Source organism: Passer montanus, unplaced genomic scaffold (genome assembly GCF_014805655.1).
Source record: "Passer montanus isolate IOZ18808 unplaced genomic scaffold, ASM1480565v1 scaffold28, whole genome shotgun sequence".
Classification (NCBI taxonomy): Eukaryota; Metazoa; Chordata; class Aves; order Passeriformes; family Passeridae; genus Passer; species Passer montanus.
In genome coordinates, this window is record NW_024367483.1 from 2,632,890 (window position 1) to 2,649,790 (window position 16,901).

The 16,901-nt window shown below is 43.6% G+C and overlaps 1 protein-coding gene across 1 annotated transcript; it reads left to right on the top strand.

Annotated features, from left to right (window-relative positions):
* Positions 1 to 2,312: 2,312 nt before the first annotated feature.
* On the top strand, positions 2,313 to 11,855 carry GPA33 (glycoprotein A33). Its single transcript, XM_039713172.1, has 7 exons — positions 2,313 to 2,352; positions 5,819 to 5,970; positions 6,826 to 7,036; positions 7,678 to 7,836; positions 10,009 to 10,122; positions 10,781 to 10,904; positions 11,335 to 11,855. Exons 1-7 carry the CDS (start codon positions 2,313 to 2,315, stop codon positions 11,414 to 11,416), a joined length of 882 nt encoding a protein of 293 aa, XP_039569106.1. The 3' UTR covers positions 11,417 to 11,855.
* Positions 11,856 to 16,901: the final 5,046 nt, after the last annotated feature.

A 16,901-nucleotide genomic window follows, 5' to 3' on the forward strand; every position in this document is an offset into this window, starting at 1 on the left:
ATCAGCAAAAAGATTCCCCAGAGCTGCAGCCATCAGCAAAAATAATACTTCAAGGGTTTGCATTGCCCACAGGTGAGGGACTAAGAAGCTGACACGCAAAGCTCTGGCAGTGTTGCTGATACCTGTGGCAGCTCTTTTAGCTGTGGTGCCAATGCTTGTGAGCTTTGGCAGCTCATGCCAGACAGGGAAAGAAAATCAACCTAGAAACAAATATAAAATCTCTTAAAATTGCCCACATTAAAGCAGTCTGCTCCTGAGACCCCAATGAGAGCTGTCAGGGGAAAGTGACAGGATAAAAGTGCCTAAATACCTTTCCCAATCTAGGCTTAAATAATGAACAAAAGCTATAAATACAGAGCATCTAAAACAAGTATCCTAATATCAGATTTCTGTAAGTATCAGGTGCTGAAGCATACGTTCTCCACAATACCTAGGAAACCAGTCTTAGCCAAGTCTCCAAAACAACAGAATATAATCCATCTCAGTGCCAACTTATTTACTTGTGATGCATCAGAGTGGCTGACAGAGGCAGGGTAAAAATCTCCCCAGCAGTGAATCACTTTCATACCAACACGAGACGAGGCAGTCTCTGTAACTACCCACTCTACCACATTTCCCTGACTGCCTGGCTGCACAAAAGGTGAGACCCATCATGTTGTGAAACCACAGATTACTGGAACGGAAGACAAGTATTAATGCCCAAGAGGTACCATTTAGATTTCTCTCTTACCCCAAATGATTTGGATTACTGATTTTTAGAGACAGAAAAACAGACAGAAGGAACTCCCCATCTTTAAGACTGACATCTGTCCACCAAATTCAACTGAAATCAGTTTTGAAGTTACTGGGAAGAAGAGAGGAAAGAGAGGTTGTATAACTGATCCTGTGAAGAGGATAACAGCAAGCTGACCAAGTTGGTCTCTGCACTTTACTAACTTCCTTTGGTTATGTGAAGAACTGAGAATTAACACTGGAAGTGTGGGCAGACGGTGTACAGTGATAGCATTTCTGTCACTACCTCTGTTCATCAGACTCAAAATATTAAATGGGAGCAAAATCAAAAGTGGAAGCTGGAGTAAAGATCCTGCATGCCTCTTCCTGCCATCTTTAAGGGAGGTAAACATTTAAGAAACTCATCCTTGTGAGGAACCTCATCCTTGTGGGCTCCAAAGACAAGAAAGGAGACTACTGACCTTGCTCCAGCTTTCTTTACATCTGAAGTAACTTACAGTTAACATTCTGAGGTTAGTTAACAAGCTGTTTTTGGAAAATGTCTCCCCTTCTCTTTGCAGGGTCCTTGCCATCTCCTGCAGCCAGTCAAAGATGAGACACAACAGAATGAATTTTCCTACCAGCTGTCCTCATTTGGAAGATTCCTGAAGAATAAAGTTTCTGTACTTTTATGTGCTTTATTTTGGTTTGTGCTAACAGTCTGAAGAGAACTGAGGTTATGCATCAAGCACAGAAGTACGGATAGACGGTCCTTTCTATCAGAGGGATTGGATTTGCAGTCATTCCTAAGTTTCATTGTCTTGGACATTTTGAACCACTGCCATATAGACCAAAAAGCAAATCTTCAATGTGGCTTTTGGCAGATTTACTGCACAAGCCTCAGGTCAGCACGAGAGCAAGATACAGGATACTTTATTGCACTAAACATGGCTATCCAGTGTCAACAACTACTTTTGTAGAATCCTCCTTCAAAATCCTCAACAAAGTTCATCAACAATATACTGCATTATATGAATAATTTCATCTCAACACGATATCTAAGAACATGATGTCCCCATCTAGATGCCTGAAATGATCACTCACACCCTTGGATGTGGCCTGGATGTGGGCTGCTGCCTGCATTGTGAAACTCTTTAATACCTTTTTAACTCTCTTCCTTAATAAATATTGAAGAAAAATAAGGTTTATCCTCCCCTAGTTGCCTGTCATCACATGCATGACTTCAGCTGCACTGCACACTCCACCCTCAGTCCCACCACACCCGTCCCTTGCTCCGTGCACCTGCGTGTTGGGAGAAACAGGGAAAGGCCATTTAATTGTGGGAGAAAGTTCACAACTGGGGAAGGAGCTCACAAGTTTACAGAGTTTACAAGTGATGTCAAAGCCTACTGGTGATGTGGCTTGTCATTCTGAGGGAAGGGAGGGGCAGGCTGGGGCAGAAGCACTTTTAAAAGAGACTGAGGAAGTGAACCTGCGATGCCACTGCAAAGCAGCCCTCTGGGAAAGCCCATTACCTACCCAGCCTCCTGGAGATTACAAGGAAGAGCACCCTGAGGTGAAACAAAGGAGAGATGAGGGGGATGGCAACGAAAGGACTTGGGCTGTTCATTTTCGGTGCAAGTGAGTACTAATTTGGTTATGTCCTCAAGGGTTGGGTGGAAGGAAACAGCACCTCAAAGCACAAGGACTCCAGTGCACTTTGTGTGTCTCTCTTTTGTTTAGTGAAGGTTCCTCTGTGCATATGGCCAGACAAGTGTGTGTACTATCTCTGTGCTGAATGTCCACACACACGGGCATCTCCCAAAACTGTTACGAGTGGGAAAAAATGCTGTTCTTCATGAAGCTGGAAAGTATTTTTCATAAACAGTTTTCTTGGTTTCTGTTAATACAATATTTATCACTGAAGAAGGAACTTTCTTCTCTGGAAGACTCAGTTTCACTGCTTTTTATCCTGTCTCATATTCTTATATCAATGTTCCTACACCTCATTCCAGGCTTCAGACAAGAGCTACGCACATAGAAATTGCTTGGGGTTTTTTAACTAAAAATCCTGAAAACCTTACTTCAACAATTAGACCCACAAAAAGGAAATTCATAAAGTTTAAAGTAATCAGAAAAAGTGGATGGGCTCAACATGCAACAAATGTGACTTGGGTCATGGTTTGATGATAATTATGTAACTTTTGCAATGCCATTTGTATTCACTCTCATTTTTCATTATTCTCATCTTTCATGCTATGCAAAGTATGCTTTTTTTTTTTTGCTTGATCAGATCTCAATTTATTTCAGCAAACAAAATATTCCTGTAATTGTATTAATTGCCCTTCAGTCTGTTAACAATTACTCAGCAAGGGATGTGGAAGTAGAAATGTCACTTTGATTTTCTTCTTCCTTTGTACAAGTACAAATCTCTAAGCAGAGGGAGAGAAAACCATTCTCGTTTTTTAAAATGTTACAAACATACAAAATGTCTCTCACATTTTTTTAAATGTTATAAACACATTATTGCAAAGTGATAACACACAAAAAAGTAACTCTAGGGCTTAAATCTAGGTGACACTGTCTCTCTAGTAATATGTAAGTTATTTGTCCGCTCTCCTTTTTTGGAGTTCTTTTAGAATTTGCTTCCCCTGCCTTCAGCCATATTTTGAATAGATTCTGTTTCTGCTCAGAAAAAAAATCCCCCAACCTTTGAAGAATAAACCACAACTTTTAAACATGCTGACTATGAAGTGAAACATGGTGAGAAGTGGGAAGGAGGAAATGAGCCTGAGTCAGTGACATCCCAGCATGAAACTGTTGCTTCCCTGAGAGAGGGAAGCTCCTTCTGGGATGCAGAAAGAGATGTGGGTGACAAATGAAGAGCACCAGAAGCAGTGGGACGTGAGGGTGACAGCAACAGATGAATAAATGTGTTACAGACTGTGCCTCACATGCAGTGTTGGGTTCAGCTGCTCCCCCAACTCCGCACCAAACATGTCCGAAGAAAAGAAAGAGCTCATTTATTGTAGGATTTGACTCATCCAATTGGAAGAAGGAAAAGAAGTCTTAGGGTTGGGTCGTTTCTTCTCTGCCTCAGGGCTGTGTTTATGACCTGTCAGTGAACCCCAGTCCAGTGGAACCAGTTTCTGAGTGACAAAAAGATCAGGAAATGGGTTTTGCTCCATCTCCTAGTACAGACAGTGGTGCTTTTCACCTAAATGCAGGAAAGCATCTCTATCCAGTCACAACAAGCAAGGAGAAAGCTTTCACAGGTGTCTCTCATACGGAGGGCATATGAAAACAGCAGTCAGAAAGAGCCCCAGGGCTATGCAAACATGGGCTTTGCCCTGGGTGCTCCAGGGCAGGGAAAGATCTGGGAGTGGCGGCAATAAAAGCATGCTAGAAATACTTTGCCCTGGTTTCCTTCTCATAACTGTCAGCAGTTGTAAATGAAATAATCCCCGAGAGAACAGAAGCCACTCCTGCCACCTCACAGAGGAAGAGGTGAACACACACACCTTGCTAATAACTGTGGGAGCCCACAGAACTTGGTCATTGAGAGCATGCAGAAAGATGGGAATTTAGGCTAAAAGCAGATCCCTGTGCCAACTGTCCCATGGCACCCTGTGCAATTACCTGAACTGTCACCCCAGGTTCTTAATGCAGTGACAACACAACCTTTTGGGTCCCAACACTCATTTTCTAAGGGACTCTTGTTCACTGCTAGTCAAGGATGTGGCAGTGCTCATCTTGCTAATGGCATTCACTTACTGACCTAGTGCAGGGGGCTGTGTGCTCTTCCTCTCTAAAAAAAGTGGGTATTCACAACCAGTTTGCAACTCAAGGTGCAACCTAGAAATCCTTTGCTCTCTCCCATTACACTTATAGATCTAACCTGGACAAAGATATGGCACAATGAGGACCCAACATTTATTAGGTAGCAATTTCTCAGATGAATCCTCTCCAGGGAACAATAACTCGGCAACCTTCACCCCCACATGCAGCATGCCCCTCATGGGGGAAGCCCTTCTCCTCTTTCCTCCTTACTGCACCACCTTACTCCTTGCCATGGGAGCACCTCTGAGCAGCACTTCCTTCCTTGCCATTTACCGTTTCCCCAAATGTTTTCTACAAATGACAGTGCCGTTAAAAAAGAAACAAAACCAAAACCTCAAAGCAACAAACCCAAACACAGAACCCACACAAACTGTGAGCAGAAAACAGGTGTTTTTAACCATGAATTCCTGCAGGCATGAAGGTCACCTGTGGCAGGGCAGACATAAATGTCCAGCTCAATTCTGAGAATAACAAAAACCTGCCCACCAGGCAATGATCAGACATGATGAATTAAGAGCAAGTCAGAGGGAATTCAGTGTAAAAAACCCACCTGCCCTGTGCCCTGCGTGCTTCCCCAGGGCAGAGGGATTTCTGTTTTATTCACCTCTCAGCTACTCCTGTGCTCTAGAGGCAGGAGCTGGAGTTCTTGAGCAAAGGTGACTACTACCTTACTCATTTTTAGAAAAAACTAAGAGTTATTCTTCCCTTGTTTCTTTCAACCACTCTTTGCTTCTCTAGGTTTTTCTATTTTCAGGGATGAAAAACATGAACAGGTTTTGATTCCCTAGCACAAAATGTCACTTTTCTATGGATTTGGATCGAGGCAAGTTATTTGACAGTTTTCCTGATCCTTGAAATTTGACAATATCAGTTTGTTAGTTTAGCCTGAATCCTTAAGACTGTTGATGCACTTGTAGTATCTGTTTATCTGTCTCCCTCTGTACATTCTGAACTGTCAAAGGGTGTCAGTCACGCTGAAGGAGGGCTCAGGAAAAAAATAAAGCATCTTTCTAAACTCCATGGCAATATACGAGTAGGTGAAGAAGAGGGAAGCAAGGAACAGAGAGCAGAGTTTAGCTCTAAGCCATCCTGTGCAGCAGCTTCCCAGAGCCAATCAGCCCCAGCACACATCACCTCTTGCTCAGTGGGGAATGTCCTGGATGACAGGGAATGAGGGGTTATTGTGGCATCTAAGGAAACCAAAGAGACTACCACGGAATCCAGATGTTGTTATTTTTGCTGAGTGCAGCATTTATTCTCTTCCTAGTTCTGGTGTCTGCTCACGCCCTCACTGTGGAAGCACCTGAGAAGCAAATCCAAGTGGCAAGAGGAAGAAATGCTACCCTGCGCTGTAATTTTAAAACAAGCGCAGCTGTTGACAGAGGAGACCTGGTTGTCTGGAAGAAAATCAATAGCAAGGTAAACTGAGCTGCATAAAGAAACAGATGAGAGGGCATCCTGGAAGGGGCAGGAGATGGAAGCTGTCAGTGGCAATGGATGTTGGAAGAAAAATACTTCCTCTAGACTTTTTTTAAATCCCAGAACTGTGCAGACAGAAATGCTGAGTCTAGATGCAATTTATCCCAAATCTACTGCACAACACTAGGGAAGCCCCCACCCTCTTACAACTGTTTACTGAGGATACATCACTATATGTACTGTGGGGTTTACATCTATTAAAACATTGAAACACTCATATAATTTCTAAAAATATATGTATATACATGTGTATATGTCTAACACACATAGCTTTAATAAAATATAACAAGCTTTAAGTTGATGGTAACAGTACATGGAGAGATTCTTGAGGTCTCCTACATCCATTTGAAGTGTTGGAAGGGTAAGAAACTTTTAAAGTTCTCCTTGACTGCTTGGGAATTAGTGAGAGGGGAAGTGGCCTTTGGAGATCTCCTTACAAGAACTGCCAAGGGTTTCTTCTCCGGAGATCCTTGCTGGGGGAGTCTGTGTAACCATAGGACAGTTTGACTGATATGGGTCTCAGGCAAGTCTTGGGCTGTGCTCTCCTCGTGGTGAGGAAAGGCGAATAAGCCCCAGCAAAAGAAATCAGTTGTCTCTGATTTCAGATAAGGTGTGAGAAGGGGATTCCAGTTGGAAACAGAGATCCTTTTGAATTTCTACACTTTTCTTGGCTTTTTCCCAAACTGCTGCAGTTGAAGGTTCTCTTTTCCAAGCTGCTCTTTAAGAGTGGGCAGGTTAATCGAGTTAGACGGCAGCAGAAACAGGCACTGATGCCATCCCCTCCCTGTGTGCCAGGTTGACGCTGTGACGCGCTACTTCGACGGGCTCGTGCAGTACGGGGAGGGCTACGACCACCGCATCCAGTTCAGTGGCAATGTTAACAGCGGGGACATCAGCATCACCATTGGTGCTGTCACCATGGAGGACAATGGCACCTACGTCTGCAGCGTGCGCCTCCGCGACGACCCACCCCGCGAGTCCGCACTCCTGGATCTCTTCGTCCTCGGTGAGGAGGCGCAGGCAGTGCCACACCCCTGTTAGACACACCTGCCTCTCCTCTAGTGTCCACGTTGGCTTAAACAGATTTTCTAATAGCAAAAAAAAAATAGTTGTCATCGCCAATTCCACTTCTTTTCCTACTCCTGTGGAAGGGCGCTGGGATGTGTAGAGCACGCAACTCCCTCAGACACCCAGCTGTAGGATACAGCCTTTAGAGCTGTACAGCTCACTTTCCTAATAATCCATCAATACAGGGCTTTCCTCATCCCCCCTGGGGCCTGTCCTACTCCAGTCATCAAAGGATGGGTCACCTAACACTATTAGGCACATCCCAAAAAGCATTCTCTTCCTAGTTCTGGTGTCTGCTCGTGCCCTCACTGTGGAAGCACCTGAGAAGCAAATCCAAGTGGCAAGAGGAAGAAATGCCAAAAAGTGCCAAAAGGGGATTTGCCAAAAAAAATTTTTTTCCAGTGACAAAAAGGGAAATACAAATTAGAAACAAATTAGATCCAAATTCACTTTGAGTTCCTTTAAGAAGAATGTGGCAGGTTGAAGACAAGCCTGTGCTTGCAAGAATAAAAACCACAGAAGTAGATGGGCTGAAACAAGAAACTACTGATTAATATACTTCCTCTTTCCTTCCTTCAGTTGCACCATCCAAGCCTGAATGCAAGATTCTGGGGACACCAGAATATGGACAGACAATCAACCTGACCTGTGCTTCTCATGAGGGCTCCCCAGCGCCCAAATACACCTGGAAAAGCTACAATGTGCAAAATGAGCCCCGTTTGCTACCATACACAGAAGGTATGACAAATCCAAAGACATCAGGGCGTTGAGGTATCTGCAGCTGAGGGCTGGAAAGATTCTAAAATGCAAATACAAAAACATTCTTAAGGCTTATTCTAGGATGTTCTCTGAACTGGAGTTTGAAAAGTTGTCTTTTTGATACAAGATATGCTCAGGAGTAACTTAGCATGGCAAAAGGACTCTTACCTGAAGTAAGAATGGTCAGAAATGCTTTAACTTCATCTCTCCCCTAGTGAGAAAGCTGGATGGCTCTGGAAGCAGCCAGAAATAATTATTTCTCAGTTGCTGGGAGTAAGGCATAACATGAGGAACAACACTGAGTTTTTTAACTGTCTTTACATTCCAGCTTGCTTGACCATAAGCAGACCTTTTTCTAAACTGAAGGAAACAAAAGCTGGCTCTGGAAGCTTTCTTCCAGAGACAACCCCTCACCTAGAGGAAGGGGGTATGAGAAAGTTACATCATTGCTACTTTGAGCAATGATGGTTCTTTAGGACTGACATACAGGCCGTAATATTTTATTTGCTTTCATTTTAAGTCAGAACCTGGAAGAAAAAAAGAGCTGAATTTTCACAACAGGACCTTGACAGAACTATTTATACAGAAATTAGGGTTTAATTCTCTCCTAAGTGCATAGTGACAGAAGACTCAGATTTATTTCATTAAACAACTTTGTTTTTTCCTGGCCTGTCCAGCTTCAGGAAGACTAAGTGTCTGTACCTACCCTTCCTGGTTTGAGGGAAGTAACTAAAGATGACGAGACTCCACAGGACATTCCACAACCACAAGCCCATTCTTGCATAAAATACGCATCACCAGGGGCAGGAACTTAATTCATTTCACTGGCCACTAAGTGGTGCCAGCGCATCGCGCACAGCCCTGAGCACAGGGGGACCTGTCACAGCAGCAGCTTCTGCTGTCATCCTGTTCTTCCCGGGACAGGAGTCTCTGCTGGCCCATTCCCACCCCATTCCTGCCTTCATCGGAGCTCCCATGGCCAAGCCCAGTGCTGATTGTCCCCAGGTGCTCCAGGCTGGCTGGGTGCCCTGTTGTCACTACAGGTAATTGCCTTCTGTGCTAAGCAAGTCCCACTGCTGGAAAGTGTGCAGAACCCCTTCAGGAGACACTTCAGAGCTCACAGTACCTGACCCACATTTTTCTCCATTTCACTCCATCACTTTTGATTTATTAGGAGCATTTAAATTCTACTTCTAGACTGAGACTTTGAGAGCTACAAACGTCACACCCCCCCCCCCCCCCAAAAAAAAAAAAAAAAAAAAGGAAGAGACAAGTAAATACAAGGAGTATGTAGAGACTAAAAGAAAATTAAAATTAAAAATCAAGCAAGCAAGCATATCGCCTGTCATTTCTGAGTTTGCATGCTCTTCTACTATCTGGCACTAGGTGCCAGCAAATCCTAAATATAAAAAAGTGAGATCCCAGGGAAACAGGAAAGTCACGAAAAAGTATTAAGTCTTCTTTCAGAGCAGGGATCTGGACCTCTCTCACTAGGAAAAAGCATGGACTACACATACCCATATCAGCTGGAGATGTAACAAACAAACTGCCTGAGCAGACAGAGCTGAGCTCCACCTGTGCTTCTGAGCTGTGTGAGGCTGGACAGAAAGCATCAGCATCACTGCAATCCTGGCACTAGAGTTCTTTGTTTATTTACACAGCCTGCATGGCTTCTCCCAGACTAGAAAACTTTTCTCCCCACTGCTAAATAATTCATCTCTGAAATCCTAAGAGCTGCAGGACTGAAGAGCTTTCTCTTGTTGAACAAGTTAATTCATCAAAATGGCCAGTTCTCAGAGCCAGGTCCTGATTTGGGCATCTGACATTTCTCAAAATCCAGAAGAAAAAAAAAGCTTTCTCTAAGCACAGACACTTCTCTACCCTCCACCTACAATTTTCCTGCTAAAAGGAATGTTCAAATAGCACATGTTCCCTGTAATCAAAACAGCACACTTCTGTTTATCCTCCCACAAATCACTCTAAAGCCTAAGGATGAGCATGGCAGCTCCCAAGCAAGACAGAGCAATCCATCAGCTTTAATAACCTCTCATCACTCCAGCCACCCTGGGCTGGAACTGGAGGGCTGATGTTGCTACTTCCTTCCCTGCTTTTATTCTTATCTTTTTTGGCCTGATCTGTGTCTCACAACAGGGCAACTAATAACTCTGAAGAACATCTCAGCAGACACCTCTGGCTTTTACATCTGCACTTCAACAAATATAGTGGGAACGGAATTTTGCAACATGACAGTCAGCGTTGTGCCACGTAAGAGATGGGGCTGCCTTGGGGAGGAGAAGCACCAGGGAGAACATCTTAGCTCAGAGTCAAAGCATTCAAGGAGGGGAATGTTATCATCTGGTTTCTGAATACCTTTAAGAGACCCTCTCCACTGGTTTACATGCTGGTAGAGCACTCACCAACGCATTGGGTTAGTTCAAAAAGTGACAAAAGCTCTGTAGAGTCAGACAGCACTGAATTTGCATTGTCTGAAACAAAACTTTATAGACAAAGAAGAGCAGTTGTTCAGATCCAGGGGCTCCTCCCTGTCAGTAGCCAACTGCTCCTGTACTACCCAGTACAGAATTATTTCCCTTTCCTGTAGTCAAACAAATGTGGCTTCCACTCAGCCTGAGTCTGGTGGGGGGTTTGAAGTGCAGATTGTGCTGATCCCCCCTGACATCATTGCCCCTGCTAACTCCTCCCTTCCCACGCAGCATCCATGAACATAGCTCTGTATGCTGGCATCATCGGGGGAGTTGTTGCTGCCATTGTGGTGATTGGGATCATTGCCTATTGCTGCTGCTGACGGGAGAGCAAGGTCACTCAGCCTGGGTCTGGTCGGGGTGGGGGGGTTTGAAGTGCAGTGATTATGCTGATCCCCTTTGACATCATTGCCCCTGCTAACTCCTCCCTTCCCACGCAGCATCCATGAACATAGCTCTGTATGCTGGCATCATCGGGGGAGTTGTTGCTGCCATTGTGGTGATTGGGATCATTGCCTATTGCTGCTGCTGCCGGGAGAGCAAGGACACTGACTATGAGATGACGTGAGTACCTCTCCCTACAGCAGTGAATGGCACACATGAAGGGTTCTCCTTCTCCCTCCAGCATCAACAGATGGGAGTGGAAATCTAGGGAGAAAGAAATCTGGGAAAGCATACACTGCTTTCCTTTTTCAGTGTCCACCCCAGTGGCTCCCATCTCTCCTCATGGGAGATGCCCAGGAATCCCAGACACCTTTGTGTCTCTGGACAGAACCAAATTATTCAAACCTTGGATGTGAATTAGCACACATGCTATGAAAAATAAACAAGTAGCTCCCACATCTCTTGCATCACCAGCAAGACTGAAGTTGTGGCATTCAGCTGGGTGCAGTTCTAGATCAGCTTAGAGCAGTTTAAAAGTATCCTAACACGAAATCTCTTCAGCAAGATTTCTGGCTGGTTTTAACATCTCTACTCCCAAACAATGTTTTAGGGCGCAAGAGGACAGAAATGAACCCTCCAGGCAGATGCCAACAAGGCATGAGAGCGTAGGGGAGGATGTGGAGAATGAATGAATGAAGAAACCACTGCCATCTCCAGGATCTGCTGAGGCACAGACATCACTGTAGAAATCAACCCCTCTTTCTTACTGCAAGAAGTTGAATTATAAAATGAAAGCCAAAGACTCTGCCTTCAAGTTCTGGGAGAGAACATTCTTGCTTCCCTGGAAATAAGTGCTTGATGTACAGTGAACAATAACACACACTCTCATAGCAGAAAAATGCATGTGGAGCACTGCTGCACCCAGTCATCCAAAAATAACCAGACTTCCAACTTTCTGAAAAAAGAAACTATCAGGTCTATTTGGAGAACAGAGGAACAAAGCTGCTGATGTATCTCCAGATCCAAGAAAGGTTTGAAGGTCACCAATTGCATTTCATCAAGGAAGGGTGGTCTTGTTTACTGAGTCATGCAAATGTCACAGCTTTCACCACTGTTCAACACAGGAACTGTTTTTAAGGAAGGTGAAGCAAGATGATTTTTAAAGACATTTTGTTAAATGTATTTTTGTATGCATTATACATGCACATATAAATAAATATATGGAAAAAAACCCCAAACATTCATGACCAGTGAGTCTCCTATTTGGGACAACAGTGCATAATAATGTCACAGATAAGGTAAGAACTTAGATAGGCAGCTGATAAGAACTAGAAACACTCCAGTAGCTTATTTACTGTCAAGACTCTTGAATTTCTGAGTTCAAGCTCCCAGAGCTCCTAATTTTCAGTACATTACTTTCTCCTCCTGATTTTTGCATGGGCAAGTCAGAAACAGTCCATTGCTCCTGCTGCTTCTGAAAAAATGACAATGTGAAAGCATGTACATGGCAACTACATCCTTAATTCAAAAAGAAAAAAATAAAAAAGTGGGGGGGAATGGAAGGAAAAAGGAAAACTTTTCGTTCAAAACTGTAACAATTTAGTCAGAAGCACTGCATTTTATGTGCACGGGGTGTGCAAACATGGAGGGAAATCCTACCACTGGTATCTTTGGAAGAGAATGGACTGTCCATCCCCAAGGACTATCAATAGGTATTAAAGCTAATTAAAAGCTTTTTTTTTTAAGATACTTTTGCAGTAAAATATTTATCCTTTCAAAACTCCTTACTGAATCTTCAACTTTGGGAGTTTCAGCAATGCCTCCCACATACCCTTTACCCCCAAACAGTTACTGTAATAAAAATCTAAAATTTAACTTCAAAGAAGAAGCAGCCATCCTCCCACATAGGACCAGTATTTTCTAGATTTCAAACTATGAAAGCCACCCTACCAGAACTGTAATTCTGGCTTGCTTTCTGACTGCCTTTGTTTTACATAATACTTAAAATACAATTACTCATTTGTAGTAATAACAACTGCAAAGACCAACAACAGGAGTTCTTTACAAAGAACACACAAATCCAAATCTCTCTGGCAATGGATAACCTGAAATGCAAGACATTCTCAGAACCTCTTCTCATGATACATGAGAAAACTTTGCAAAAATGGATGGCTAAAAAAGAACATTTCACAGAGAAGCTGAAGACAGATAAAAAAAATTGGTGCATAGCTCAGAAGCAGAGCTGGTATGTATTCCAGTCTCATTGTAACAAGCAAGGATAGTGTGAATTATCTAATTACCATTGTAACATATTTCTACTGTGAAACAAAAGCTATTTCTTTTATAAATGTTACAGACATCAGTCAGCACAACCTGTTTCCTCCACCAGGAATAACAGTGAGGGATAATAGTGTGGATTCTCAAAGATCATAACTGGAAAGTCCAGTGAAAGGACTTGAAACTTATCACCAGAATACTGCCAGAATATAGCCAGAAACTGGCAGTGGCCACTAAACCATGGTGGCACTCTGCTACCTGTCCCACACTCTTCACCTTTAGGATAGGTGAAGCTTAATTGCTGTTTGTCAGCTGAAGTCTTCAAGTGACACATGCACAGTGGTCAGTTTAGGAAAATAGCAGTAAGCAACTGCACTAAGTTGTCTAAAGAAACCAGCCACAAAATACAGAGGTTGACACATGCACAGTGGTCAGTTTAGGCATGAAAGAAAACACAGATTAGCAGTAAGCAACTGCACTAAGTTGTCTAAAGAAACCAGCCACAAAATACAGAGGTGCTTACAAAATGACCCCCAAATCCATGAATTTAATTCTCTGCAAGCAGATTCCAAAAGAACTAGCAGAGGACAAGCAAGAGTCCAATGTGACAACATTTAAAACGGAACTACTTCAAGTTCTGCAATGCTAAGCTCACTTCTGCACTGAGAAATCAACTAAGTGATAGCACATAGAGATATGGCTGAGGTAATTCAGTGCTGCATCATTTTTTACCTTTTTGAAAATACCTTGGAAGTAGTGCATTTATTAGAATGCTTTATGTGTTTTTCCTCAACCAATTTGTTCTACTCCGTCAGCCAGGAATACACATATTGAAACTCATGCCTTATTCCAGGGTTTTCCTGTGACTGAATTAATGTCCTGCCTGTCTTGTATGTCTTTTGAAAAAGGAGTAACTCCAAGAGTTACCTCTAGCATAGCCAAAACCTTATGCAAAATTAAACCAGCACTAATGAATTTGGAGGGAAGATAAATTAAGCTAGTGATACTTAACTAATTGAAAAGATGTAATGTATGTATACTGAACTTCAATAACGACTTCCCTCAAAAGGCAGGAAGGAGGGAGAAAATGTATGACCAGGTAGAAAAGTAAATTCCTACTTAATTCTTTTTTTTACATAGCAATCTACAGTAAACTACTGTTTAGTTATGTTCAACTTTATTCACAAACTTATCACAGAAGCAGACAGGCTGGTCAGGCATGATTTAGAATCAGCAAATCCATGCTGACTCTTTCCAGTCCCCTACTTCTATGTACCCAAAAAACACATTCCAAGAGGGCTTGCTCCACGATTTTTCCAAGGAGTGCAGTGGAACTGAGCAGCCCAGGCTTTCCTAGATCACCCTTTTGACAGCTGGTTGCAGTATTTGTGTGGATTGCCTGTGCTCTCTGTGACCTTCAAAGGTGAGAGAACAGCCTCAAAAACGTGCCAGCTTCCTCAGCATCCTGAGATGCAGCACATCTGCCTGGAGAGACTGCATGGGTCTGGAACTCCCAGTGCTGCTGTTCTCAACCCTGAACCCTTCTTGAGAGGAGATCTGCTTTCCAAACAACATCCCTACAGCCCTGGCCAGTGTTTAGGGATTCTTCCTTTGGAGCCCACACCTGCTTCTCCCTCCTTTACACTGCACCAGGATGCAGCCACAAGATCCCTGTGAAGACAAGAGAGTCTTCCCAATCAATCTCCCTGCATTCCTGAATTGCTCTTGTGTTTGGGAGACACTGTCCTCAATGAACTGCCAACCTTTATGCTCCTTTACCCCACAGAACTGGCACCAGGGATTCCACCCCTCCCCATTTCCCACACAACCACCAAGATCTGCTCTCACTGCCTTCCCCACTCTTCTCAGGATCTTGGGAAGTATTTCCAGTATTACAGACACACAAAAGCTGGTGCTGCCACAGCCCACTTCAAGATTCAGTACAGTGCACAATTCACAACTTGTCAGGAAGACAGGAGTTAATTATCTCAGCATCCTTGTTGCTAGAGCAACTGCACTCCCTTTCTGTTTATATGTACGAAGTGTTCCAGGAAAGACACCGTGGCAATGTTCTGGCTGATGAAGTTCACAATACAATGATCAAACCTCCAAGATTAATTCTGGATGCGTTGGAGCTCTACTAAAATTATTGCAGCCCAACATCAGGGAATTTGTAACTTCTGCTGCACTTCACCTGTTCACTAGGGATTGAAGGGAATTATTTCAAAATGGCAGAGAAGTTTAATGGGAACCTCTAAGACAGAACCACAGAAAAGTGAGGGAGCAGAGATAATGCAGGGTTAGATTAATAGAAGTGTTTGCCAATTTCTTCATTTTACTAAATCATTGCAATAAAATTTATTGGCTGGCCACTGTGGGGTGACAGTGAGGGACGATAATCCTGCAGAAGTCATCAGGAGGGCAGAAACCAGATAACAAACTTGTTTTTCTCCTGCTCCACCACAGAACATTTACTCTGCCAAAAGGAATGATGTTGTTAAAGTCTTTGCAGTCAGCTGCAGCCACTTCTATCTATCAACCAGAAAATAAACCCAGTTTCACACATACACTCGAGTGACTTCACTTTTGGGCAAAGTCTGAAATCCTTGCTAGCAGGAAGGGTTAGAACTTTTTAATTAAACTAACAGGTCCAAAAGCATAGCCCCTCTATGAGAATTATGCAGGGTTTTTTTTTAAACTTATCAAAAAAGAAAAATACAACTATTTTACAAGAAAATCCAAACAGCATTTCGTAGAATAGAGGTTTTCATTCAACCCAGACTTGTTCAGAAGAATCTGACCTTCAGCACACCACCACTTGACTGTGACAGCTCGAGATCCAGAATCCCTGAAATGGCAGCAAGTTTCCTAATGGAGAATGACTCAGCATGGACCTCGCTGTAGGCAGCTGGCACAGGACACACCCCATGGAAGAGTATCAGCTGTTGCTGTTATCCAGGATCACAGCACTGCTTCCTCCAGCCTGACTCCTGACAGATCCTCCACACAGAAAATCCCCACCAAATTGCTGCCTAGTTTCTATCTTTTAGGATTTGGATCAGTGACACATTGCTAAGGATGTAATAAAGATTTATCTTACCTTAGACACACCAAACCCTCTCTGATAATTTAACAGTTATAATGCAGATCTCAGAATTGGTACAGGCATCAAGAATCAAGAGGGAGTGTGGCTTCCCTTCCCACACATCACACACTGTCCAGCTTCTTTTCTCACACTTGGGAGGTGAGAAAGCAGGTGGAATGCAGAGCTCCACCCGGGAACAATGAGCCAGTTGAAGCTCTTGGGTTGGACACAGAGGACAGGCCAACAGGGGTGACATTCCAGGGGATGTCTGCTGCAGATAGCCCTGCCATAGGGAAGCTTTCAAGGTATTCTTCAGACACCTGGGAGGAGCCTGACACTCAGAAGTGACCAAGGAGCCAAGGTGGCCCCTGCTAGATCTCATCCTTATGGACAATAACTGGTCAGGGATGTGAAGGCCAGAAATTTAGCTTCAGTAACCATGAGATAGTGGAGTCATGGATCCAAAGAGGCAGGAAAACAGCAAAAAGCAGCATCACAGCCCTGGAGTTCAGGAGAGCAGTCCTTGGCCTTGTTCAGAAATCTGCTTGGAAGACTCCTGTGGCACACAGAGCTGGAAAGAGGTCCAGGTGAGCCTGGGGATTTCTCAACTATCATCCTCCAAGACAAACAGCAAAGCAAGTAGGGTTGACCAAAGAGCTCCTGACAGAACTCACCCCTGAAAAGGAAACACACAGGAGAGAGCAGCAGGGAGAAGTGCCTGGGGAGAAACACAAACACAGAGGTGCTGTGTGTGTGTGCAGGTATAGGGACAGGAAAGCCAAAGCACACCCAAAGCTGCATCTGGCAAAACACAT

What these genes read in the sequence shown, in the direction of transcription:
- GPA33 (XM_039713172.1), top strand. Translation starts at nt 2,313, where the DNA reads ATGGCAACGAAAGGACTTGGGCTGTTCATTTTCGGTGCAA. An exon ending in GCTGTTCATTTTCGGTGCAA is followed by an intron (nt 2,353 to 5,818) that starts GTGAGTACTAAT and finishes TTCTCTTCCTAG; the next exon opens with TTCTGGTGTCTGCTCACGCC. An exon ending in TTTGCTACCATACACAGAAG is followed by an intron (nt 7,837 to 10,008) that starts GTATGACAAATC and finishes GTCTCACAACAG; the next exon opens with GGCAACTAATAACTCTGAAG.